General features: G+C 39.0%; 1 protein-coding gene across 5 annotated transcripts in view; it reads right to left on the bottom strand.

The window, feature by feature from the left end:
• The window catches only part of LMO7 (LIM domain 7), a 207,034-nt gene that overhangs the window by 99,414 nt on the left and 81,309 nt on the right, over positions 1-26,311 (bottom strand). For all 5 annotated transcript variants that reach the window (XM_046028238.1, XM_046028239.1, XM_046028240.1 and 2 more), the window contains exon 4: positions 17,769-17,838. In XM_046028238.1, the coding sequence (XP_045884194.1) occupies positions 17,769-17,838 (70 nt within the window). The remainder of the gene's footprint in view (positions 1-17,768; positions 17,839-26,311) is intronic.

Below are 26,311 nucleotides of genomic sequence, written 5' to 3'. Positions count from 1 at the left end.
GAATGAACAGCCAGAATGGTTCTACATGTGTTTTCTAAAGACATAATAGCATGTATCTGGTTGACAAGTATGTACCTATTGATAAGAATAAAGCCACAAATGCCTCAAAACCCATCCACCTATTTAGAAAGAAACCACTTCAAATCTGAAGTGATTATAATTAATTGGAGACAATAAAAATAGATTATGATTAATTTCTAGTATTAAATAAAGCCACTACATTAAAAAGCAATTTCTCTTAAAGAGCTCCATGATGATGAAAAGGAAGGGGGGAAAAGAAGGGGGAAAAAAAAGGGGAAAAGAGAAAAAAAAAGAAAAGAGGGGGAAAAAAGGCAAAAAAATAAAAAAAAGAGCTCAACGATGCTCAGGTTTAAAACAGACAAGCTTTACAAACACGGCCTCACGTGGCCTATGCAGCAAGAACAAGTTGTATTAAGATCAGAATTGTCACATAAATCCTGCTTTCTGGACTTGAGCCTATTGGTAATTTATTTTTTGCAATTTCAAAAGACCTAGGCAGAGAGTCGCCTAAAGGGAGATACAAAATTATAAAATTTTAATGTCTGTTGGAACATCATAAAGCCACACCCCACTCAACATATTAAAAGGGAAGCACTTAGTTTCATTAATGGGATCATTTTCACTTGAAACTAGCCAAGATAAAGTAAAAACAAAGGGCAAACATGAAACATCTTCTCATTGGACTGTCTGCCAGGACCCGAACTTAGCTCTGCCACTAACCAGCTGTGTGGCTTTGGAAACATTCATCAGCCTTTCTGGCCCCATTTTCCTCATCTGTGAAATGAGTAGTTTCTGGATCTGCACCCCATTCCCTAGGGCACACAGCTCTGTGCAAGAGGAGGGAAGCCGGCCCCCCTTGACCCAACCCTCAAGACTTCATGTCAAAAGCCTGCACCCAACTTCTGCACTTCCTACTCAGTAAGAACCACAAGTGGCTTCACAAAAACGAAACAAAATGAGGGTCCCGGAAGATCTGCAATAGCTCCTTTCAGAGTCGTTTTTCTACGACATGAATAAAAGCAGACACTAGTTAAACCGACAAGGCAGGATGACTTAAGATTTTCATAGTCTCCCCCAAACCCTCTCCAGCCCTTGGCCTTGAATCACTTACAAAGTAATCATGACAGGTGGAGCAATGAGGGTGAATTAGAGATGAGTGAGTCAGGAACACTATTTGCTCACAACTGAGGAAAGATGAGGAATCCACAAAATTTACCAATATTCCCAGGATTCTATTAGTCCCCTAGGGTACCTCTATTGATTATCTACCACCACAGAACAGGTTATCCCAAAACTTGCAGCTTAAAACCATAGACATTTATGATTTCACAGTCTCTGAAGATCAGGAATTTGGGAGTAACCCAAGTTGGATGGCTCTGGTGTGGAGGTCACCAAGCAGCCATAGATGTTGGGCCAGACTGCAATCACCTAGGACTTTCCTGGAGCTTGAAGGAGCCATGTCCACGGTGGTGCACTCAGAGCCGGCAAGCTGGGCTGATTATTGGCAGGAAGCCTGTGTTCTTTACCAAACAAACTTCCATATGAGGCTGCTGGACAGAATGAATGATCCGAAAGCAAGTAAGATGGCAGCTGTAGTATCTGATGGCCTATCTTTCCAAGTCCTACATCATTATTTCCTGAGTCTCCTGCCGGTGACATAGGGCAGCCCTATTCAATGTAGGGAGGACCACACAAGAACAGAAAAAGCAGGAGTGGGATCTCTGAGGACCAGGTACTCTGGTTCACTCTCTAGCCCCAATGATTTATGTCCCTCCCACATGCAAAATACATGAACCCTTTCCCAAACTCCTGGAAGTGCTACCCCTTTGCAAGGTGAGCTCAAAGGTAGGAATCTCATCTGAACCAGATCCAGGTTTACACGCGGCTCCTCAAGTGCAGATCTTTGAGGATAGTCCTTGAACACAGTTCCTCTCAAGGTGAAAAGAAGTGAACTAAAGTGACAAGTTACCCTCCCCCACACACCCAGATACAGTGGTGTAAGGTAACCTCTAGACATATTCTAGTTCAAAGTGTGGAGGAATTAAGGTACACAGGAGTCGCTGATCCATAGAAACTCTGCAAGGCATAGACTGGAAGGTCCTTCATAGGATCCAAGGCCATCAAACACCCCCATAGATTTCCACTTCCCTCTCTGGACTGGTGATTCCACCTCACAATCACCTTTTACTTCCTTGCGAAGTAGCTTGTGTTTGCAGGTATGGAGCTCTTCCAGTCTGCTTCCTCCCTGTGAAGGTTGGGGGAACTAAAGGTCTTTCATTTGGTAATCTTCTGCCCTTTTTTTCTCTACTTTTACAGTAGTTTTTTCTGCAAATCCAATTCCCCCAATACTGTGATGAATCCTACTGCACTTAAACTCTTTAGAGAAAAGCCACACCCATAAGTTCCCACCTTCTCGAGCCGTCTCTGTCCTGGTCTGCAGAGATGACAGAGGGACAGCCGCTTTCTGCTCTTAGAAGCCCCACAGCTTGCCAGGACAGACTTCCAAGGTACTACTTCAGATCTTTCCAAGATCATAAAGGATTTCACAGCCTGACCCTCAGTTTCACCTTCAGACCTATTACAGAAGCCCTGAATAAGACCAAAATCCTAACCGATTCTGAAAAAGAGTAAAACGGTGCTCAGGGCTATAACCATAGAGGCAACAAGGGCCACACAGTCACCACCTTAAACCAACGGCGCTGGAATGACATCACCTGGAAGTGGACCCATCGATGAACCAAACATTCCTCAGGTGCTCACTCTGGCCTGTTACTCCCAGTAAGTCTCTATGCCTATTCAAGCAAGAGTTTTGATTAAAAAAGGGAGCACATCATCCAATTCCTCTGACCCTGGGCACACATGGGGTACAGATTAATTAAGTTGAAGGTCAAGAGGCTTGGCGACCTCAATTCCTTTTCTATTTACAGTACAGCACCAAAGCCCCTGTCTCCTGTCCCTAGAGTTAACAGTGACTATAAGTTAGGAAGTATATGCCAACAACCAAAACTAACCACAGTTTGAGGCAGAGAAACCAAACCTAAATCTCTATGTTAGAGTAGCAGTCCCCAGTGAGTCACATCGGAATCAGCAGAGGGAGCACACGGTCACCCTGCAGGTGATGCTCACAACACAACTAGGAATAGCTGGCCCAGCCTCTTGGTCCTTGATGTGGGATCCACATACCATCAGCATCACCTGGGAGCCAGTTAGAAATGCAGATTCGAGCTCCCGCCCCGGACTGACTCAATCAGAATCCACATGCTAGGAAAATCCCAGGGGATTCGAATCTTCATAGACATTGTTTTGTGGCAAATAACAAAATAAGGAATATATTTCCAACGAGGATAGCAGTGTTTCTCCTTAGGAAGAGCAGCAGTCACTTAGGGATTACGGAGCTCATCATTAGGTTATCACCAAAAGTACCCAAATTCCATTCCTGTAATATACTAATTGGGACCATTCAGAATTATTTTAAAGCAATTGCCAAGCACGGAGTGACTACGATACACCCAAATGTGCATTTCAATTATGTAGTTTCTATGAAGGAAGTGGTGTGGTTTCAATTTTGATCAGTGGCACGAGTTTATTATTAGAGACGTCATCTCCTTATGTATGGCTTAGTGAATAAATGGAAGCTGTTACTAACCCCTCTGCATGGGATAATTACAGTTTGTAGGAAAACACACAGACCCAACTTCAGTAGGTTATTTGTGAGATAAGTACATTGCACGTTTTCCTTTGCTGCTTCTCTGCAAAGAGCCTCAGTCGTGTGCTGAGAGCAAAGGATTTGAGGACAAGGAGAGCAGTCAAGTTTTGTCACATGTGACGATATCAGTAAGAACCAACTAGGAATGCTTAAAAGCAATTGCCAAGTGACACTGAGGGCCCAGGGGATTATACATGATAAATCACGGCATGCTTTTCTCCAGCACTGCTTGGCAGAGGAGGAGCAGGAACCATATGGAGAGGCAGAACCGAGCCCTGGCAAGTTAGGGCAGCGGAAGGTCAAAGGCATGAGGGCCGTGTTCCGCTGAAGGGCTAGTTACTGAAATGCTAATCAACGGGGGTTACAATTAACTTCACAGAAGCAGTAACAAGCTTTGTCGAACTGCAGCATGGATTAAGTATGGTCTTCCATGGTGTTCGAATTAAACTTATACATCAAAAATGAAGGAGTTCTAAAACCTATCTACTCTGTTGGAAGGAAGGAAGGAAGAGGAAGGGAGGGAGGGGAAAGGGAAGGGAAGGGACACAAAATGCTGAAATAGAGGCTTAAGAAGTTCTGTCTGAGACCAGACTGGTGGTTGCCAAAAGTGGGTGGACAAAATGGGAATAAAAGAAAAAAAAAAGTTCTGTCCTCAAATTATCCATGCTCTCTGTTCCAAAGTAAAACAAATACATAACTGCTTAAAGAAACATGTCATGATGATGCCAAAACACATTATACGAAGCAGTGAAGTACATTTAATGAAGGAGAACAACATGGAGTATTAGCCTAGAGCGGGCTGGGAATCTGCACTCCGTTCAGCACGGCTGCTCCCTCCCGCTTTCTGAGAGTCACTTCTGCAGGTGACGTGTCTGGATCATCAGCCCTTCTTTTAGCTTCTCCAGCCCCAGGGACTCCTTGCTTTATGAGGCTGACTCACTTTTCATCACTTCTATGTCAAAAAAAAGTCCAAAGACTCCATCGCTGTAATTGTAAAACACTGATCCTAAGTCTGCCTACTTAATGCGAACTAAATGTCTTTCTCCCACGGGAGCCCTTAGCTACTTGGACAGCTCTCCTGCCTCAGACGCGCCACACGCTGCCTCAGCCTCACATCTTCTCTTCAGAGAGCCCCGGCTTCTCGACAACCCTTGACCCTCTGTGACACTTTTCAGTTCTTCTCTTGTCCCAACTGGCCCTCCGCTGAATAGCTGTTTTTCTCAAGTTCACATTCACCGAGTTCTTACTGTATGCCAGGCAGCATGCAAAGCCTTTTTGTTCCCATTTTTCACATGAAGGATCTGAGGCCTAAGAGGTATGTGACGAACCTGAGGTCATTCAAACCAAGCAGTTCAATCCCTGCGTCTGTGCTCTTAACCCCAATGTTCATTTTCACCACGAGGGAAACAAATCCCCACTAGTCGGTGGCTGAAAACAAGACCAGTTTATTGTCTTACAGTTCTGGAGGTCGGAAGTCCAAAATCAGTCTCCTCAGGTTAAAATCAAGGTGTTGGCAGGGCTCCATTTCCTCTGGAGGCTCTAGGAGAAAATCCATTTCTTTCATCTTTTCCATCTGCTAGAGGCCCCTTCCTCCACCCTCAAAGCCAGCAGCATCAGCCTGAGTCTGTCACACCACCACCCAACTAATTCTCGCTCTCTTCCACTTATGAGGACCACCGGGATTATAATGGGCCCACCTGGATAATCCTGATCCACTCCTCATCTCAAAGTCAACGGATTTACACCTCTGTTCTCGGAACCCAATGTGCCACCACCACAACACACTGGCTGGTTCGCGGATTAGAGCGTGGACATTATTGGGAGCTATTCCTCCTAGGACAACTACCACACTTCCTTGAAGACAGTTTCCTGTTCGTTAAGTCCTCCCTTCTCAAGATGAAACACCTGTAATTCAAAACAGGACTCCAGATGTGGCTAACTGTCCAAGTCACAAACAATGACTTGGGTCACCAACGACGGCCCTCTTGGCAAATGACAGTAACAGCGATTTTGAACGTTTACCGAGGAAATAGACATGTGATTGGCGGTTTCTAGGCTATATAGCAAGTGGTCAGTAAGTGGACCTTCTCTTGTTATAGGCCACAGGTCCTTCACACTGCGGCATCCATCACACCATTGGCTAACTGAGACATACAATAGCAACAACCAGTTCACAATGACATCACAGTTCACAGCAAGATGAACGGTGAGTTTTAATGGGCCAGGAGGCTAGTGAAATTTGGAATAAAATAAGGTGGATGTGAAGAATCTGAAAGTCATGTGATTCTATTAAAGGAAGTTTCATGGATGAAAGCATAAAATGCATGATTGAGTTTGCAGATAATATAAAACGTCTGGACCCTGGTGAGTCTAGATCACTTTAAATTGCAGATTTTTATATGCAGTCCATTAACTATACATTATTGTTCCAATGTCCACAATGAGAACTACTTTTTCCATGTTTTTAGTCCATCCTTTTTGTTTTAAACGAAAATAGTACAAGTACAAAGTCCTAAGGCAAATGCAGAAACTTCTCTCCATGTTTACATGGATTTCCATTTAGCTCCTTAAAATTGAGCATTTTTATTCAACTACTTAAGATTTCACCTACAGATATTACCTGGTCTATTTTTCTCCATGTTGATTCTTACTAAGGCCCCAACAGACATTTTGCAGGAAAGGAAACATCTCTAAAAGGGAAAGGCTGGTAAAATGACTGAATAAACCATAAATGAAAAAAAATGGGCATCACGTTGAGGAAATGACCAGAGAACAAGCAATGCAGAGACTCCCATTCTGTCCACCAGACACCCCATCTAATGCTTGCTTTGCGGGAACGCAGGCCTGCTGTTGCCACATTCACTGAGAAGCCAGAGATGAGGATTTTATCTGAAATCTAAGGGTATGCAAATTTCGGCTCAAGTTTTAGAAATAAACAAACATAGTGAAGTCAAACAAAATCCATCATGAGCCATTTTATGACCTTTAGCTTGTCGCCTGGTCTCTCCATGGGACCAGCCCAGGAATATGTCGCTGTAAACATTTGTTTGCAGGGGACAAGGCTAGTTTCTAATGTTTATTTTCTTTCTTAAAAATAATCACAAACTGTCACTTTAATCATATTTTTCATGATGCTGTCAGGGAACAATATCTAAGATTGACACTGATCACTTTGACATTTATAAATCTGTAATCTTATGTAAACTGCCTCAATTTCCAGTTTCTCCCTTGATTCTTCCCTTCCCTTCATTGACCCTCTCGTTCCTTATTTATTATCTCAAAAAACTACTGATGCAAAGGCCCTGGCTTCTCTGTCAACCCATTAGCAAAAGCTATATGGTCTTCCATCAAAACAAACTTCTGACAACTTCCTCCATTCCCAATATTGTCACCATCACCTCTCGCCTGAACTACTGTAAATTAGTCAGCGTTCTCTAGACAACAGAACAAGATACATATATCTATAGAAAGAGTTTATTTTATTTGCAGGAACTGACTCATATGGTTTGGAGGCTAAGAAGTCCCATGATCTGCCCATCTACAAAGCTGGATACTCAGAAGAACCAATGGTGTACCTTCAGTCCATGTCCAGAATTCTGAGAACCAGCAGAGTCAACGAAATGTTCCATTTGAAAGTAAGTACCAGTTTCAAAGCTGGCAAGCTCAAGACCAAAGAAAAGCCAATGTTTTAGTCCAAGTCCAAAGGCAGGGAAAGACCAATGTTCCAGTTCATGCAGTCGGGCAGTTTCCTCTGACTCAGAGAAGCATTAGACTTTTTGATTTAGTCAGCTCTTTGACTGATTATATGAGGCCCACCCACATTAGGGAGAACAATCTGCTTTCCCCATGCTACAGATTCAAATGTTCATCTCATCCAAAGTCACCCTCACAGACAGATGCAGAATAATGTAAGAATGTCTAACCAATATCTGACACTCCACAGTCAGTCAAGCTGACAAAAATTAGTCATTACAACTACCAAAACTGTTCTTTAACTGGCCTTCCTGCTTCTCTTCTTGATTTCCTTCAGTCCATTGTTCACACAGCAACTTGTGATTTTTTATTTTTACATTTTATTGGGGTATAATTCACATAGAAATCATAAGTTAAAGGGTACAATTCAATGATATTTAGAATATTCACAGATATGTAAATCCTTTACCACAGGCATCCAGTGATCCTAACAACAAATTAAACCGCTCTCAAAAGCCCCCAGTGGCTTCTCATCATGCTGGGAGTAAAATGTGATCCACTCACCAAAGCCTATGAAGCCTATACAGCCTTCCTGGCCCACCCCTACCTGCCTCACTTAGATCCAGACCCACAGTCTTTTCTTGAACCAGACCGATCCTGCCTTGATCTTCCCTCTTTTCCTTCTGTCTCAAAAAGTCCCATGATCCCGGGGGCGCCTGGGTGGCTCAGTGGGTTAAGCCGCTGCCTTCGGCTCAGGTCATGATCTCAGGGTCCTGGGATCGAGCCCTGCATCGGGCTCTCTGCTCAGCAGGAAGCCTGCTTCCTCCTCTCTCTCTATGCCTGCCTCTCTGCCTACTTGTGATCTCTCTCTGTCAAATAAATAAATAAAATAAAATAAAATAAAAGTCCCATGATCCCCATATTTTCCCCCTCCTTCACACTTCATTCAGGTCCCTCATCAAATGTCAACTCTAGGAACAAGATATCACTGAGCCTTTTCTGAAACACTTCTCATACACTCACTCAATCACTCTCTACCCATTCACTTTATTTTTTCAGTGTAATTATTGGCAACTGACAAGGTATTATATATTCTGCATGACAACTGTTAGTACCTTACAGGTTATTATTGACCTACTGATTATGTTCCATTAGGGAGGAACTTTCTGTGCCTTATTTGTGGCTGTGTTCCAAGTTCCTAGAATAGTACCTCGTACATAGTAGGTGTTTAATAAATACTTTTAGGGAGGGAGAGAAAGTTGTGGGCCAAAGACCTTCAAATGACCAATGTGCTCATACCAGACTGACACCTGGGGTCTATTTCTTATTTAACCTCATTTGATGTTTCCAATGTCTATATTAACAAAAGAGAGATGTTCTAAGCATTTTAGTATCTTCATAAAACTATCATGTAAGATATAATCCTACTCTGAATCAATTTTTCTTTGACTCTACAAGTTAATCATGTTGTTGCATTAGGAATTCTAATTCATTAATGTGTTTTTAAAAGGTTGCCCTCAAGGCTGACAGTTGGCATGTGTTCAGCTTAGATTTAAAAACAAGTTTTGGAACTTTAGGGAAGTGCTCTTAAACTTGTGCCAATGCCATGACTAAGAAATTATGGCTCAAAATAAAACAGGAGTTTCCTGATGTACAGTGCTGCATCATTATGAGGGTACTGGAAACAACTTTAAACACTGACACCAAGATTTTGGGTTTCCATTCTTAGTGATATATATCTTTACTGCGAGTTAGAGAGAAGTAAGGAGATAAGCAGACTCTTGAGAAAATCACCTAAAATTTCTTTGTAAATAACTCAGTCATCATTGACTTATTTATCTGTCATTTATATGGAGGTATTAAGGCATTTGGATATTTAATATCTACTATTTGTTACCTTGAAAACAGCCAATGCATAATCCCCATTCAATCTGTTTTCTTTTTTTTTTTTTTTTTTTTTTTTAAGATTTATTTATTTGACAGATAGAGATCACAAGTAGGCAGAGAGGCAGGCAGAGAGAGAGGAGGAAGCAGGCTCCCAGCTAAGCAGAGAGCCCGATGCGGGGCTCGATCCCAGCACCCCGGGATCATGACCTGAGCCGAAGGCAGAGGCTTTAACCCGCTGAGCCACCCAGGCGCCCCTCAATCTGTTTTCTTGACTTACTTATTGGATAACCCCAAAGTATTTCAAAATACTGATGGTGATCCACGGAAATTCCAATGCAATATATACTGGAAAACAGTTAAAGTACAACCACAGAAAATATCACTTTTCAATGCATAAAGTGGCCTTATTTTTAGTAAATGGCTAGCTTTTATGCTATAATCTCTTCATAAGTGTAAGAATACATTAAATAATGGCAACACTAAAGTACTCTCCTGTTACTTCATTAAGAAGAAAAAGCACTCCACATTTTTGTTATTGGTGTTGTTTTTAAAGAAAATACTCAGATTGACAAACTAAAAAATAAAAAGTTTAAATTTTTTTGTTTGAGGCATAATTATACAACTTATAATAGTGGTCTACCCTCCCTTTGAAATAAAAAGATTTCTTTAGTGCAGTTTTTATCCTGAAATCACAACTGACCAATTTTCATCAAGTTTACTGATATCATTTAACCTCTCCCGTCTCTATTAGGAAGTAGAAGAAAAAGAAAAAAAAAATCATTTAACTCAATAAAACACTAAGGTCTGATTTCACATCTACAAAACTATTCCAATACAGTGATAGGGGAGAAATGAACAATCATTGAAAAACATGATCATTTATAAACTACCCAGCCTTCATTAGTTATCAACTGTGAGGAAAATGAGAACATGAAGATTAAGTAAGAATTAAGGCAGAAGTAGTGTTATGGGAGGGGACCTCGATTTGGAGATGGGGAGCCTGGCAGCCAGAGTCAGCTCAGCATGAACGCTGTTCTCACTGGCTATGCAATCAAACAGCAACAATGAGTGAATCAGAAAGATTTCACTTGGTGGAAGCCTCTCCCACATGTGCTTGGTGGAGATCTCAAACAAATCAGCAATAAAATTCAAGAACAGAAAATAGATACTGTTGATCTTAGCATTAAATGGTTATTGTAAATGCGCTCTATGATACCATCTTCCCATCTCTCTCCACGGTGTTGCTTTTTACCAGGTTATATATATATCAACATCAAAATACATTCACAAATGTATCTTGTTTATTACCAGCTAGAGAGATATTCCCTCTGAAACACACACTGAGTTTAATCCAGTACAGAACGATCCTCTGTCACTATTCTTTTAAGCAAAGCATGTGTTGGTTGCCCATCCAAGTCACATTCTAATGTTCCCTGAATATTTTTGTTTCAACCGTACAAAATTTATTCCTGCCTCCTAACCAGAAAAGTGCCACCCTTGAATGAAAATAATAATTATACTCATTTTTCCTATATATTTCAACTTGGATAGGAAAGAAGAGGAAAAAGAAATGGGCTTTTCCCCTGAATTCTTTTTCCCTGAAAACACTCTTGTCTTGAGGTCTCACATTTTGGTCTTACTTATAAAAGAGCTCACAAGCTCAGTGTCCCACAAACCTCCCTTTTCCCAACCCCCTTGTTCCCCTTGTCCTGGGAAAAAGAGTAGGTTACATATAGTCACTGCCTGAAAGTGGGTTTTTAAAAGTACATGATAAGACCTGGATTCCTAGTGCACTTCCTATTACTGCTGGAAGGGAACAACTAGATGTTTCAACCGTGACATTGGCACAGACTAGGTCACACTACTTTGCTGACATCCAAGTGCACAGGAGAGTAAAGACGAATCGGGATTAATTTTACACAGGCACAAGAACATCAACCACTAACAACCTTTTGAAAGTGGCAGTAAGAATGGACCCATAGACTAGCATTATTTCTTCAAGTAATTCTTGAAGTAACCACTATGAACACAAGAGAAACTGACGCATCCAACAGCTTAAGCTAGCTGGCATCTTTGCCCATTTCCTGCATTCTACAGCGTTCCTGAATGAGGAGACAACCTTCCCAGTCTCTACAGTCATGCCTTATGCATTCCAATCTCAAAAATAGTCTGAAAGAGTAACCCTTTAGAGGAAAGATGTTCAAATTCAGCTCATATTTTTGAAGAAAGTGTGGATATGCTGAGGAGATTGACAGAGAGGGGCAGGCAGGGAGGCAGAGGGAGAGGGAGAGAGAATCTTAAGCAGACTCCACATGCAGCACAGAGCCGATGCAGGGCTCGATCTCATCTCACGACCCTGAGATCATGACATGAGCCAAAATCAAGAGTCAGATGCTCAACTGACTGAGCCACCCAGGCGCACCAAGAAGATTTTTCTATTAAGCCCACTAAGAGACACAAACTTTCAAACAAACAAATGATTCAAACCAAATTTTCTAGAACACCGTTGCTTTTCTAAGAGAAACTGCAATGGAAATGGTAGTATAGATTTGAGAGTATAGATTTGAGAGAGCTATACTCAGTAAGCAAACCAGCCCATGTAGAGGGGCAGTGTTCACTTTTTAAACACTTTAGCTCCATGGCTCCTAGCTAGGGATGATTTTACCCCATCAGGGTCCTTGGCAACATCAGAAGACATTTTTAACTGTCATAATTTCAGGGCAGGGAACATGGTGTTACTGGCATCTAGTGAGCAGAGTCCAGGGAAGCTACTAAACATTTTACAATGCACAGGAAAGACCCCCCCCAACAAGGAATTATTGGGCCCAAAATGTCAATAGTCAGCGGTGCCACAGTTGAGTAATCTTGCTTTAGTAAATACAATTAAATCATCCAGGGTCCAAGACAACTATAAGTCTTAGGGTTAATAACTTCCTTGACGTTCTCTGCACATATTATATTTCATGCACGTTAACACATCTGATGGTAAACATTATTCTGGTTCAATGGCTCTTTTCACCATTAGGATATCTTGCTTATTTCTCAGGGCTTTGTTCTGAGGTTGAGTTTTTGAATTCCCAAATCAACTTTTAGTTTTGAGTTGCAATAAACTGAACATACCCACACTTAACACTGGCTAATTTTTTGTAAAACTTGAACTCCTGCATGAGATTTTTTTTTAGCATGGCTTTGTAAAAAATATAAAGAATGAAAAAGAGAGAAAAATGTATTTCTTTAAAAATTAAAACTTAGTCCAGTGAGAAAAACTGTATCTCTATTTATGAAAACATGGTTAATATCTCCCCAAGACAAAACATTCATAAAATAATATGAATGTTCCAAACAATGTATTCAGTATTCTAAATCAGCTAAACACCTCTCTCCGTATTGTCATTGCTCAGAGGATATCCCATGTGCTTCACATAGGTCCATCTCCAAACAGTAAATCCAGTGCCCTGACTTCAAAGCTAAATACAGTAACTGACATGAAATGGATAAAAGTTATAGTAGAAGGAAAGAGAGTAAGAAGGGAGTGACGGAAAACAGGGCTTGGAGCATAGAAATTGTATAATTCTTACTACATTTAACTTAATGCTATCAACACCAGAGAAACCTCATCCACTGAACCCTCTTTAAACTACACACCTGAGGGCACCTGGGTGGATCAGTGGGTTAAAGCCTCTGAATTCGGCTCAGGTCATGATCTCAAAGTCCTGGGACCAAGCCCAGCATCAGGCTCTCTGCTCAGCAGGGAGTCTGCTTCCTCCCTTTGACTCTGCCTGCCTCTCTGCCTCCTTGTAATCTCTGTCTGTCAAATAAATAAGTAAAAATCTTAAAAAAAAATAAAATATTGAATAAACTACACACCTGAACTCAGTGACCCCAAGGCTACCTACACTCCTAACCACAGCCCGTTTTGCCAAGATGACACTCTTCTCAAGGAACGCATCCACCAGCTGGCCAGTGACCTGTGATATCTGTAGCCTGGAAAGACAAGGTAATTTGATCCATTCAGATTCTTCTCCTGGGAACCTCAACTGAGAGACACCATTTCCTGTTTGCATTGGGGCAGAAAGAAGTAATCATGTGGACTGTGACTGTCATATCTACGGCTGCACACCAAATTAATGACAGAGTCCTCTGAAAATCCTTAAAATAAGACACTTCATCTCACTTAGTCTGAAAGCATCTCTGCTCTTTGTTACTAAAAAAGCATTAACTGCATATAAAACTGGTGAATCAGATTAAGGTCTCTGGATGTACCAATGTCAATTTCCTGGTTTTAATATTGTATCACAGTTATGCAAAATGTTATCATGGGGGAGACTGGGTGAAAGGCACAGAGGACCTCTCTGTACTGTTTTTCCCCCACTTCCTGTGAATCTCTATTTGTTTCAAAATAAAGTGTTTTTTAAAAAGCAAGTATTAAATTAAAAACAAATAAAAACACTTACCAATTTGTATTAGTTTCCTAGCACTACTATGACAAAGTCTCACAAACCAGGTAGCTTAAAACAACAGACATTTATTGTCTCACAGTTCTGGAGGCTAAAAGTCCAAAATCAAGGTGTCCACAAAGCCACGATTCTATGAAAGCTGTAAGCAAACTTCCTTGTTTCTTCCAGCGTCTGGTGGCTTGCCAGCAATCTCTGGTTCTCTTTGCGTATACAGGCATCACCCCAGCCCTCTGTTGTCTCGTGGCATTCTTCCTGGGTGTATCTGTCTTCACAGAGCCATCTTCTTCTAAGGATGTCATACTAGATTAGGGGCCCACCCTACTCCATTATGACCTCATCCTTCCTAAGTACATCATCTGCAACAACCTTATTCACAAATAAGGTCACAAACTGAGGTATTGGGCGTTAGGACTTCAAAATATTATGTTTGGGGGAAGGTACAATCCAACCTCTAACACTATCCCTTCAAAGATTTAATTCTGGAGCTTACTACTGTTCACAATTAAAAACTTTTCATTTATTCATTAAAAAAATCTTTGAGGGGCATCTGGGTGGCTAGGTCTGTAAAATGTCTGCCTTAGGCTAGGGTCATGATCTCAGGGTCCTGGGATGGAGCCCAGCATCAGTCTCTCTGCCTAATGGGGAGTCTATCTCTCCCTCTCTTTCTAGGAGTACACTCTTTCTCTCTCTCTCTCTCTCAAGTAAATAAATAATGTCTTTTAAAAAAAAAATCTTTGACCTCCAAATATATCAGTCATTGTGTTAGCTGCTGTGAACACAGAAATTACTCGTATAAAGAGTCCAGCTCGGGGTTTTTTATCTTTCTTCTACACACATAAACAAAGGCTTCTGACATACTCCTTGAGGAATTCTTAGAGGTCAGTCTTCATAGTCCAACTACAACTGCTCAGGTGTGTTCACCAAATGTCAGTCTATTATAATTCCCGGCAGCACATTTATACCTGGTGCTTTCTTGCTCATTTGCTAATTTATTTGTTAGATCCTGCTCCACCACTAAAAATGTAAGCTTTTTGAGGATAAGGCCTTTATCAGTCTTTCTTCCTCCAATATATCCCAATAAGCTAGAAAAGTTCTTGACCTAGAAGACACTCAATTAATTGTTTAAAAATTAATGTGCAACAAAAGAACATTCATTGAGCATCTGTATGTCAGACTATCTATATAATCCCTTTCTATCCACATATGACAACCCTACCAGGTAAATCCTGGAGCTCTAATGCACACTTCAAATTGAGGCTTCAAGAATTTTTTTTTTAAGTTTTTATTTATTTATTTAACAGACAGAGATCACAAGAAGGCAGAGAGGCAGACAGAGACAGAGAAAGGGAAGCAGGCTCCATGCTGAGCAGAGAGCCCGATGCTGTGCTCTATCCCAGGACCCTGAGATCATGACCTGAGCCAAAGGCAGAGGCTTTAACCCACTGAGCCATCCAGGCACCGCTAGGCTTCAAGAAATTTTGACATAAACATCCTGACACACAAGTATGGGAAGAAGGAGTCAAATGAGGCATGATGACAACTTCAAACCAATTATAGCCCAATTCTGCAACTGTGGTTATTCTTATGCTCCTACATCCCATTGAAAATGCTCAGTGTCTTGTACTTGGGAAATCATCCCATTTAATATTCCGGAAATACATTTCATTTTAGTGTCTAGAGATAAAATCCAAACCAGATAGAATCTCCATGCTTGAAATAGAAATCATTGGAGAGATGTTTGGATTTAAATATAAAATATATTTGGCTTTCATCTAATCATAGAATCAGAAGATTGAATAAAACCTCTAGTGGCCAGTAACAACAAACCACCACAGTTCAAGCATTCCAAATATGTGGGGTGTTTGAAATCAAAGGCTAATTTCATTTTGAATATGTGTAATTGATCCAAGAAATGGCAATTCAAAATCTAAGCATTAAAGTAAGAATAACTTGAGTCACTTGAAAAGACTTTCAATATGATTCAAACTTTTAATTTTCACAGAAGTTATTTCATAAAAATAATTTTCATATAAGGCTTTATTTTTATTAAACCGAATGTTTCATCCTAGAAAGACTCAAAAACCAAATTTCTTTATGTTATTCTTGAAATAATACCTTCTGACTCACTATATTACTGGAAGTAAATCATACATATATGTATATTGCTATACATTCATATATATATATGAATATATATATTCTCTTAATATATAATATATATATTATAATATAATATATATATTATAATATAATATATATATATTTGCTCTTGAAAAATCATATTTATAAGGTTAACAAGATTTATATATTACATCAGGGAACCAGGGTTAGAAAGCAAGACTTTTAAAATGTAATCGTTGGCAACAATAAAGATTCTCCGGTGTTTTCCCCTGGACGAGATCAAAACTTTTCATCTACACAGAGGTTTAATGAGATAAGAAAAAAAATTCCCACAAAATCAAAACACATAGAATCCAACTTCAGGAACAAGGCTGACATTCTGAGTTGAATGTTTCTGACTGGCAGTGACAGGAACAGAAGCACTGTTTTAAAAACATAGGACTTTGCATTTTAAAAAAATCAAGTTAAGTTAATCATTTCAATGAGTTATATATATATATGTATGTATATCTCTTCATATAACAATATATGCATACATGATGGGTTTTTTACCTAACTAAATTTGAGACCTATAAAAATATCATGTCATGACAGAAATGGAACAGAAATAACCTGGTAGAAAGAAGGAATTAACATTTGAGCCCAACTGCTCTGCAAACTATAGACATATTCTGTATTTCAAAAGAAAATTGTAATTGATCTTCCAAAGAAAAAAGAAATCCCTAAAACTCTTCTACCCCTTTCTCCTAAACAGATATTTTCCAATAATACACAACCTGTGACCAACTTACTTCTGTCAAAATTTTAATAAGATTTTTATACCAGCTGCAAATCCAGAAATCTTGATACTGCTACCTTTCTACTGCTATCCTTCATGCCTTTGATATATGCAAACACATGGTTGGCAAAACAGAAGGTTCTCAAATATTACCAGCTAGACTATTCCAAAGATATTACATATTACATATGTATGTATGTATGTATGTATACATATTATATATATACAAATATACATACTATACACATACATATGTATATGTATACACACACACACACATATATATATTAAATTCCAGGTAGTAGCTGTGTTAAACTTCAGTGTTTTACAAAATTAATTTTTTTGACTGACTCCTGTCATCAGCCTTGATTCTTAGGGATTGCTAACATTTTGAAAATAACCCATCATTTATACTTAATTATAAACTGCTTTTTTTCAAAGATACAGCCCCACCTTGTTATTGGTCTTTCAATTATTATTGATCCACTAGAGTATAACATGACAGTGTGAAGTATTTTTCACACACAAAATCCAAATTTAAAGCGATAATGAATCTAGAGATTTATCCCATAGTCATCTGATAGGTAGTATTACAGTGAGGCAAGGGAAGATAGTGACTTACCCAATACCACCTAGAACTCTGGTAGGAAATCTATGATACAAAGTAAACATGTTGCAAATACACTCCAAGATCTGCAGGCTAAGTGAGGGTCATGCATAAGCAATAGAAATGTAACAACTGGGAAATATCTATGGTTTCCCTAAAGTGTGGTCACCTAGCAAACAAAGTAGGCAGGGCTGAACTTCAGAGAGAAAGTGATCATAAACAAACGCAATTTGCAGAAGAAATTAGCTAAGAAAGGGGATATAAAAAGTTTGAGGGCACAAAAACAAAACAAACAACAACAACAACAAAATAAAAGTCTCCCAGCAGAAGGGAAACAGAAGGAACTGAAGATATAGGAGGACATCACTAAAAACACTTCTGAGCAAGAAACCCAAACCCAATGTCTATGGTAATTCCAGATAAGAGGACCAGTTTGTGCCCATCTTCTTACATTTTGAAAACAAAGAAATCCAGTTTTGAAGATAATTTTTTACTTACCAAACCTGCTATTGGTGTGGATAATCTATTGATCTTCTTAATGACACCAGGTTTAAGTTTATTAACCAAACTGAAAGTAAATAAAGAAATAACATATGCAATTACAAGAATGCTAGTATCACTTTAGTATTCTTTTTAACATTTTCAAAAATCATGTATTCCACTAGTCCATCCCCCATATATGATTCAGAGCCAAGAGCCCAATAAAAGGCAAACGACCAAGAAAACAAGTTAAGTAACAGAGTAAAAAGAACATCACTGGGGGTGCCTTGGGTGGCTCAGTCGTTAAGCATCTGCCTTCGGCTCAGGTCATGATCTCAGGGTCCTGGGATTGAACCCCAAATCAGGCTCTCTGCTCAGCAGGGAGCCTGCTTCCCCCTTTTCTCTCTGCCTGCCTCTCCACCTACTTGTGATCTCTCTCTCTCTGTCAAATAAATAAATAAAATCTTAAAACAAAAAAAAAGGAACATCACTGCAAACAATGGTGAGTGTCCTCTCAGATCTTATAGAAACTGCTATACTCAAAGCCATGTCCCTAAAAATAGTTTCACATTTGTTAAAGGTAGAATTTGATTCTGTTCCAAGAGACAGTTTAAGAATCTCTTTCATTATAATCTAGATCTCGTGGGCCTAAGAATAATTTTTTCTATTAATCATTTTCATTAATTTTTTTTCTCATACTGATCTGTATTTTAAAAAGGTAACTTCAAACCACATTATTTTTCCAGACTTGTTTACTGAAGTATAGTTGACATATAATATTAGATTAGTTCCAGGTGTATAGCATAGTGGTTGGACATTTATATACATTATGAAATGATCATTATAAATCTAGTTACCATCTGTCATCATACAAAGTTTAATATTATTGGCTATATTCCCTATGACTGTATAATATATGTGACTATATCCCCTGTATTCCCTTTATATCTCCATGACTTACTTATTCTATTACCAGAGATTGTACCTCTTAATCCCCCTTGACCCATTCTGCCTACCCACTCCCCTCTGGCGACTACCAGTTTGTTCTCTGTATTTATGAGTCTATTTCTGTTTGTTTTGGTTTTTAGATCCTACATGTAAATGAAATCATACGGTATTTACCTTTCTCCGTCTGACTTATTTCAATTAGCATAATATTCCGTAGATCCATCCATGGGTACAAAAGACAACTGTAATTTGCCAGATAGAAAGGATGCAGTAGAACTCATCCCACAGCCCACTAGTTCCTACGGGTAACTCATACAAATACGTGACTGATCACTTTGTTACCATAACAGAACGACTGCCTAAAAATTAAATGTACCAAAACTCCCCCCACAGGGGCACTGAACACATTTAAGTTGCTGACAGATCTGCAAAGACATCTGTAAGTTCCTACATTCCAGAACACGAGAAAAGAAGCCACCTTTCAAGACTGTACCTTAGAGTACAATTCTTAGCTCTAAATCTAGTTATTGATTTTTTTGTTTTTTGTAGTTGTTCACTGAAACAGTGCTAAGCCTTGGAGACATTTAATACTATAGTAATGCTTTTATACTAATGCTAGCTTGGTTAATTAATTATTAGTCCCTGTCAGAAAACAGTAATTTAAAACAGTGATTTTCCTATTCAGTAAACTAGCTACGAAAAGCAATTCTTTATTCTGTAGACAGAGCTCCAAAAAGAAAGCAAATATAGGAGAGAGAACCAAACATTTTTAATTTACTGGTCTCCTCTTCACAATGGGCAACAGAAAACAAAAAATATCTGACACTTGTGGAATGTCACTCCTTCAACATTCCAGAGATTTATATACACACTTGAATGTGCTAAAAATAAAGAAGACAAAAGTCTCAATTTAATAGCCTTCAGAATGTTGTTCAGCAGGATTTCAAAATTACAAAATGATGGCTTACAAAGATTTAGTCTGGTGAACAAAAGATGTTTTTTCTGTTTTCATAGGTTTTTCACACAAAGATCTTTAGACAACTTAACATAAATAATAAAATTGCCCCCTCAACCAAGCATTTCCTAGAACCATTACTCTCTGATTCCTAATTTCTTATTTGTGCACTGAAAGCCAGGTGAGAAGGAAGCGTTTCTCCCTTAATAGCTGAACTATTTTTCTTTAATGGCTCGCTGAGGAGCTAGAAAAAATTTGAGCAGGTTTCTAAAATATGACAGTTGCAAATTAATTCTAGTCGTTCCCTATTTAACACGTATGCAATGCTTCTAAATAATTAGAAGCACTAATTAGAAACACTAATAACTGGAACACTACTTAATAGCAACATTATTCTAGCACAGCATAAATCAAGAAATTCATAGAGTTGTTAACCACTAGCTTGGCAGTGACTTTCCTACTGTAACTTGGATCTTTTTTTTTTTTTTTTTTTTAATATTTTATTTATTTGACAGAGAGAAATTACAACTAGGCAGAGAGGCAGGCAGAGAGAGAGGAGGAAGCAGGCTCCCTGAAGAGCAGAGAGCCCGATGCGGGGCTCGATCCCAGGACCCTGGGATCACGACCTGAGCCGAAGGCAGAGGCTTTAACCCACTGAGCCACCCAGGCGCCCCTGTAACTTGGATCTTAAAATGTAATCTTCCAGGGCACCTGAATGGCGTTAAGCAGTAAGCGGGTTAAGTGCCTGCCTTTGGCTCAGGTCATGATCCCAGGCTCCCTACTCTTTGGGGAGCCTGCTTCTCCCTCTCCCTCTGCCCCGCCCCCCTGCTCACGCATGCACTCTTCTTTCTCTGGCTCTCACTCTCTCAAATAAATAAATAAAATGTTTTTAAAAAATGTAATCTTTCAATGACATAAAAAGTTGGAGACTAAAATGTGCTGGGCCAACTTATCAAATGTCAGGAAAGTGAGGCATCGGTTGTCTTTATGGGAGGAAGAATGTCATAAATTCCTCCTCCACCCATTTGAGTCACCGATGACTTTGGCCAGATCACTCAATTTACCTGTTTATTTCACTTATCATTTTTCTCTTACAGTAATGGTAATACCAAGAGCATTTAAATAAAACAACAACACATACTTTCGGGAATGAATAATAACACAGCGTACACTCAATTGAGTCAGCAAAAGGAAGGGACTGAAGGAAGTAAAGGAACCAGCACAGATAAGTAATGTTTCCCCAAAAATGACTCGACTCCTCCCTCATCAGAACGTTCCACAACTATTACCTAGAAGCAACATACACACAGTGGATTGGCTTCTTTCTCGACTCTGGTGCCTCCTAGTCCGTGTACAAACACAGAAATAACCACAGGGCAAAAACAACCCCCTGCATAACACACGAAACTACCCTGTAAAAGTTGTGTCACTAGAGGAAAACGTTGTTTTACTTTGTCAAATGTTTAAATGGTAGCAGGTCTAAGCACTAGAGTGGGGAGAAAATGCCATATGGTTTTGGCAAATACTGAACATCCAATCAAATTATGAATCATGAATAATTATCTTCACATACAATTAAAGGAAAACTTTTTAGGGTATTTCTTCTAGAGAGGAAAATGATTTCATAAAATTCAAGTTTCTGTGAAATCTAAGGATATGTTAAAAAACAAACAGGGGCACAGTCTTACACCGAATAAAACACTGGTGTGACATAAGGGAGATATTACTCTCTTTTATAAATAGAACTTCTTTGCATAATAAGGGCTCTTCAATTACACATGTGGAATTCGTAAAGGGAACACTCACTTGAGGTCACTGGCTCTATTCAAGAATCATATAACATGATAACCTTCCAGAAGCCTCTGTGCACAAGGAAGTGGAGGCAGTGAAGGGACCATTTTATTTGCCTGCAAACCCGCCATTCCTCTAATCCTATGTATAATTATACCTTGATTCCCCCAAGCCTTCCCTCAGGCCATGGCATAAACCTAGTTATGTGCTTTGTTAGCACATCAGAGGTTTGCTCTTTTGGTAAGATAAAAACCAGAACAGAACACACCTAATCATTTGCTCTCCCCGTGGTAGACCACACGGGCAAAAGCCTGTAAACCGTCTCCTTCAGCTCATTCCTGCATTGTTGTCTGCCTCCTTCTCTTCTTCTCTCCAAAACCTCCTGCCCACTTCCTCCAACGGAGCTGAGTTACATAACATGCTAGAAGGCTCCCTCTGTTCCAAAACCTTGTCACCAGTGAATGTGTCCTCACTTTAAATATAACTCAGAGGTGACACTCCAAGAAAACTGTACATGAAGTTCAGTGTAACATCTAGCTCAGTTAGAAATGGTTTCAATCAGCATTAGAATTTGGTGCTTCGTCTCCAGAAACTAGTTCCAAACACCACACTTTATTTCCCCTTGATCGGAAAGCTCTTCAGCAGGGACACCTTTCAATTCCCTATTTCCAAAGATCTTTTCCAAATGTCCTGGAGACCTGTGCTTCAAAGAGCACATCAGTACATGGCGAGTGAACTTTCTAACCTCTGAATAATTTGGTCAGTCAGTCACACATACATATTTCTATTATCTTTGCTGACTATGTTTTCTAATACACATTAGCCAAATTTTCCTATTGGTAACCACATTCGTTAAAGACATAATGAAGACAATTTATATTTCCTTTCACATTAAAAACAATGACTTTGGTTTTATCTGTTATTTAGCACATCTTCATCTGCCTGGTTTTTTTCTAGATGAAACTGTCCATAACTATTTGAATGCTTACTGAAGATGGAGCACTGCACTAATCACACAGTGAAACTGCGAAGTACAAGGAAATTCTCTCATTCCAAACATCTCCTAGCACTTAGCAGTGTATCGGGTATTGATTGTGTGCCTCAAATTATTTGCAAAACCTCGCCATCTGACTTGTAATACAGAAATTTTTCTGTGATTCAAGACCTCTATCTTCTTTATAGAAATAAATTTAGGAAAACGTTAGCTTTTGTCTTGCTCAAACGTGAGAAATCACTTTTGGCTGTTCCCAACAAGAACATCTCCCTTCTGTTAGGTTTTCTGTTAAGTCAAACCTTGATGTCATCTCTCCTAATTGGCAAGTGTTGACCAAGGGAATAACTCCCTATGAAATATGTTAATTTGGACAAGTTATCTTAAGGAAATTCCTTACTAAGATTTTTCATTAATTACCTCCATTTAAACGCCTAGGTTACAATATCTCTAAAATAAAAACCACTCTGAGTAGTTAGTGATCGCAGTCCCTTGGGTAAAGTAGTAAGTATATATAATCTAAAATTTTAAAGTTTGGGGCACTTGGGTGGCTGAGTCAGGCATCCAACTCTTGATTTCGGCTCAGGTCATGATCTCAGGGTCGTGAGATGGAGCCCCATCCCGCTCTGTGCAGGGTGTGGAGCCTGCTTACCATTCTCTCTTTCCCTCTCCCTCTGCTCCTCCCCCTTCCTAAAAAATGGTTGGTTGTTTTTTTTTTTTTAAGTTTAAAAGCATTCAATATAAACATCTATAGTCACCTTAATATTTTCAAATACTGGTAGTAACATGAACATTGACCTAAGCTGAATTTCTAGAATTCCTGTGGTTATTTTTAATTGTGCTGAGTTAGAACACAACACAAATAGTTAATAATAAGCACTAAGATGGGAAAGCGTGCAAGAGCAACAAGTCAGTATCAATATACCTGATAATTATGGTTTTATTATGATAGGACCCTCTTACTTAGCCTCACTGTTAGGCCTAAAGCATCCTGAAACAAGCAAAGTCTGAGCAGTCTGAAGGCAGATGCCTCAAGACATTTCCCAGTACCACATCAGCAGCAAAACGCCTCTAGCATTTGCTGTCCTGCCTTGCTGTTTACTACTAAGCAACATCTCTAAAGTCCTCTCCACCCCTTCATGCAAATGAGAGTGATATGTTATTCTCTTATAGGTGGACTTGGTTTCACTCCAATTTTCCACCACGTGAAAATGCTTCCGAGGTGGGTCTGTATGCGTATCTTCATCCCTGCTCCTTACAGTTTCCTATATTCTGTTTCTAGAAATAAAATCATCAGCATCAAGCTCTTGCTCCTTGTCTGGGAAGGAATTTGGCAATGCCAATCTATTTACTTTTGCACCAGCAGGCAGCATTCTTGTGCCCGCCTCGCGGTGGGCTAGACCCACCGCGCGGTCCCTCTGCGCCTGCGCTCCGCACTGCAAGCTCTTCCACAGAGCGGCCACCTCCCTAAGCGCGGCTCTCGGGGGATGTACAAGATCCCACCGATTTTATCACATTAGAGATACTTAAGTTGTTTTTGATATTTTCCACTGTGAAGAAGCTTTATACATATTTCCCCATTTAATAGCCTTTTTTTAAAAAAAATAGATTCCCAAAAGGGAAGATTATTGGGAAAAGTCCTATAATGTTTATGGTAAGTTAATATATGTTTATATTAATTAATTAACTAGCATACAATTACGTGATAGGTATTGTCACACTGTTTTTCAGAGCTATACCAGCTTATATTCAATTGGTCATTTTGAGTCTATACCATTTTGCCATAATATGCCATCATGTGGTAAAATTTCAAATTATTTACCACCTTCAATTAAAAAATAGTATCTGGATTTCTCATAATTATTTCTTACTAAGGAAGGTGAAGATTACATGCTTATTTCCAGCAGTATTTCTTTATTTGCAAATCTTTGGTCATATCCTTTGCTCATTTGTCTCCTAAGGTTTTCAAATATGTATCTCAGTAGTTTATTTGAAACTAGATAACGTTCAAGTCATTTGGGCTTAATGTATTTTTCTCAGAATGTTGTCAGAGTATCTATTTATGTATAGATTCAAATCTTTTTCTTTTTTTTCTTCTCCTTCAAAGCTTAGAATTTTAAACTGCCTCCAAAGATTTTGACTCTTCAGTTTTTTTTTTTTTAGCTTTATATTATTTTAACCTAGGCTATTTGGAGGGCCTATATAAATTCATTCTTAGCCAATTATTTATCCCAATACAATGAACTGAGTGATTTCTCTCTTCTGCATGTTTTCATATCTCCTTTATTACAAATTCCTACACCTAAGAATGTATTTTGGACCTTGTTCCTATATTTATATGTACATTAATAAAGCAGCCCCAAATTTTTAATTACTGTACTTTGTCATGTTTGTCACATGTTCTAATGTTGGGACAAGCTCATCTCATAGAAATTCTTATTTTTAGAATTTTTTCTATTCTAACCTGCTTATTCTTCCATGTGAATGTTAAAATAATACTTATAAAGAGAAGCCTGTCAGGGGCGCCTGGGTGGCTCAGTGGATTAAGCCGCTGCCTTTGGCTTGGGTCATGATCCCAGGGTCCTGGGATCGAGCCCCGCATCGGGCTCTCTGCTCAACAGGGAGCCTGCTTCCTCCTCTCTCTCTCTGCCTGCCTCTCTGCCTACTTGTAATCTCTGTCTGTCAAATAAATAAATTAAAAAAAAAAAAAAAAGAGAAGCCTGTCTAGATTTAATATGAGTATTGGGTTAAAATTGTAAATTAATTGACCTCTATTACCCTATGTAGAAATATAGCTTATAACTTCATTTCTTAAATTTTATAGCTTACCATTACATTTTTGACAAACAAAATAAAAGTCTCACACATTTCTCTAAAGAAAACAGTGTTTTAAACCTTGTCACTATTGCTTTTAATCCCTTGGATCTCATCTAATTTTCTGACTGGTGATTGTCAGTATATAAAAAATTCTAGAGATTAAATCTCTCATATAAGGCAATTGCTCTACTTTTAACCAATGTGATACCATTATGTATTTGTTCTTTTTACAATATTCCTTTATTTAACTTACTTCTCAAGACACTGACTAGAATCACCATACTTTCACAGCCAACACAATGTTTTCCATGTACCTACCTGAACCCCTTCATTACATGGAAACTGACTTCAGTAATAACTTCTTGCTGATCAACTTTAATAAAATTGCTCATATCTCATACATCTAGCATACACATTACTTTCTTTTATTTTTAGAAGACTATCATTCTCATTTCTGTCTCAGAGGTCCTATCACTGAAATGCTATATGTTCTCTTCTTAGTGATTTATATTTAGGGCAGGAAATCCCTGTAGATGGTACACGCAGGTTTATGAAACAGGACTGAAGCCACAATACAAAAAACTTTATGCAAAATTTGCAATGAGTCTGTACAATGCAACTATTGTAACAGAAGTGAACTTTTAAATTAATACTTCCTAAGCTAGTCCTCAAGTTAATTAACTATTTTTAAATGATGTTTTGTTATATGTAGTTATCAAATTACAGGAAAAAACTGACTTTGAATCTCAAACAGAACATACACTGACAACCACAAAATGCTAACATGAAGAGAAAGAAGTTTAAAATTTTTAAATTGCCCTTATGAACCTGAACACTTATCTTCCTTTGCCTACTACTGGCTTATCAAATAATATAGAAACTTCAAAGTTTATATTACTTTAAGTGAAGAAAAATCTTTTTTTAAACGATTTTCTTTCTTTCTTTCTTTCTTTATTTGAGAGAGAGAGAGAGAGGAAGCACGGGTAAGAGTAGGGGGAGGGACAGAGAGGGAGGGAGAGAATCCCAGACAGACTCTGCTGAGCCTGGTGCCCACCACAG

This window comes from Meles meles, chromosome 14 (genome assembly GCF_922984935.1).
Source record: "Meles meles chromosome 14, mMelMel3.1 paternal haplotype, whole genome shotgun sequence".
Lineage (NCBI taxonomy): Eukaryota > Metazoa > Chordata > Mammalia > Carnivora > Mustelidae > Meles > Meles meles.
The sequence above is the reverse complement of the archived record's forward strand: the minus strand, read 5'-3'. Positions and strand labels throughout refer to the sequence as shown.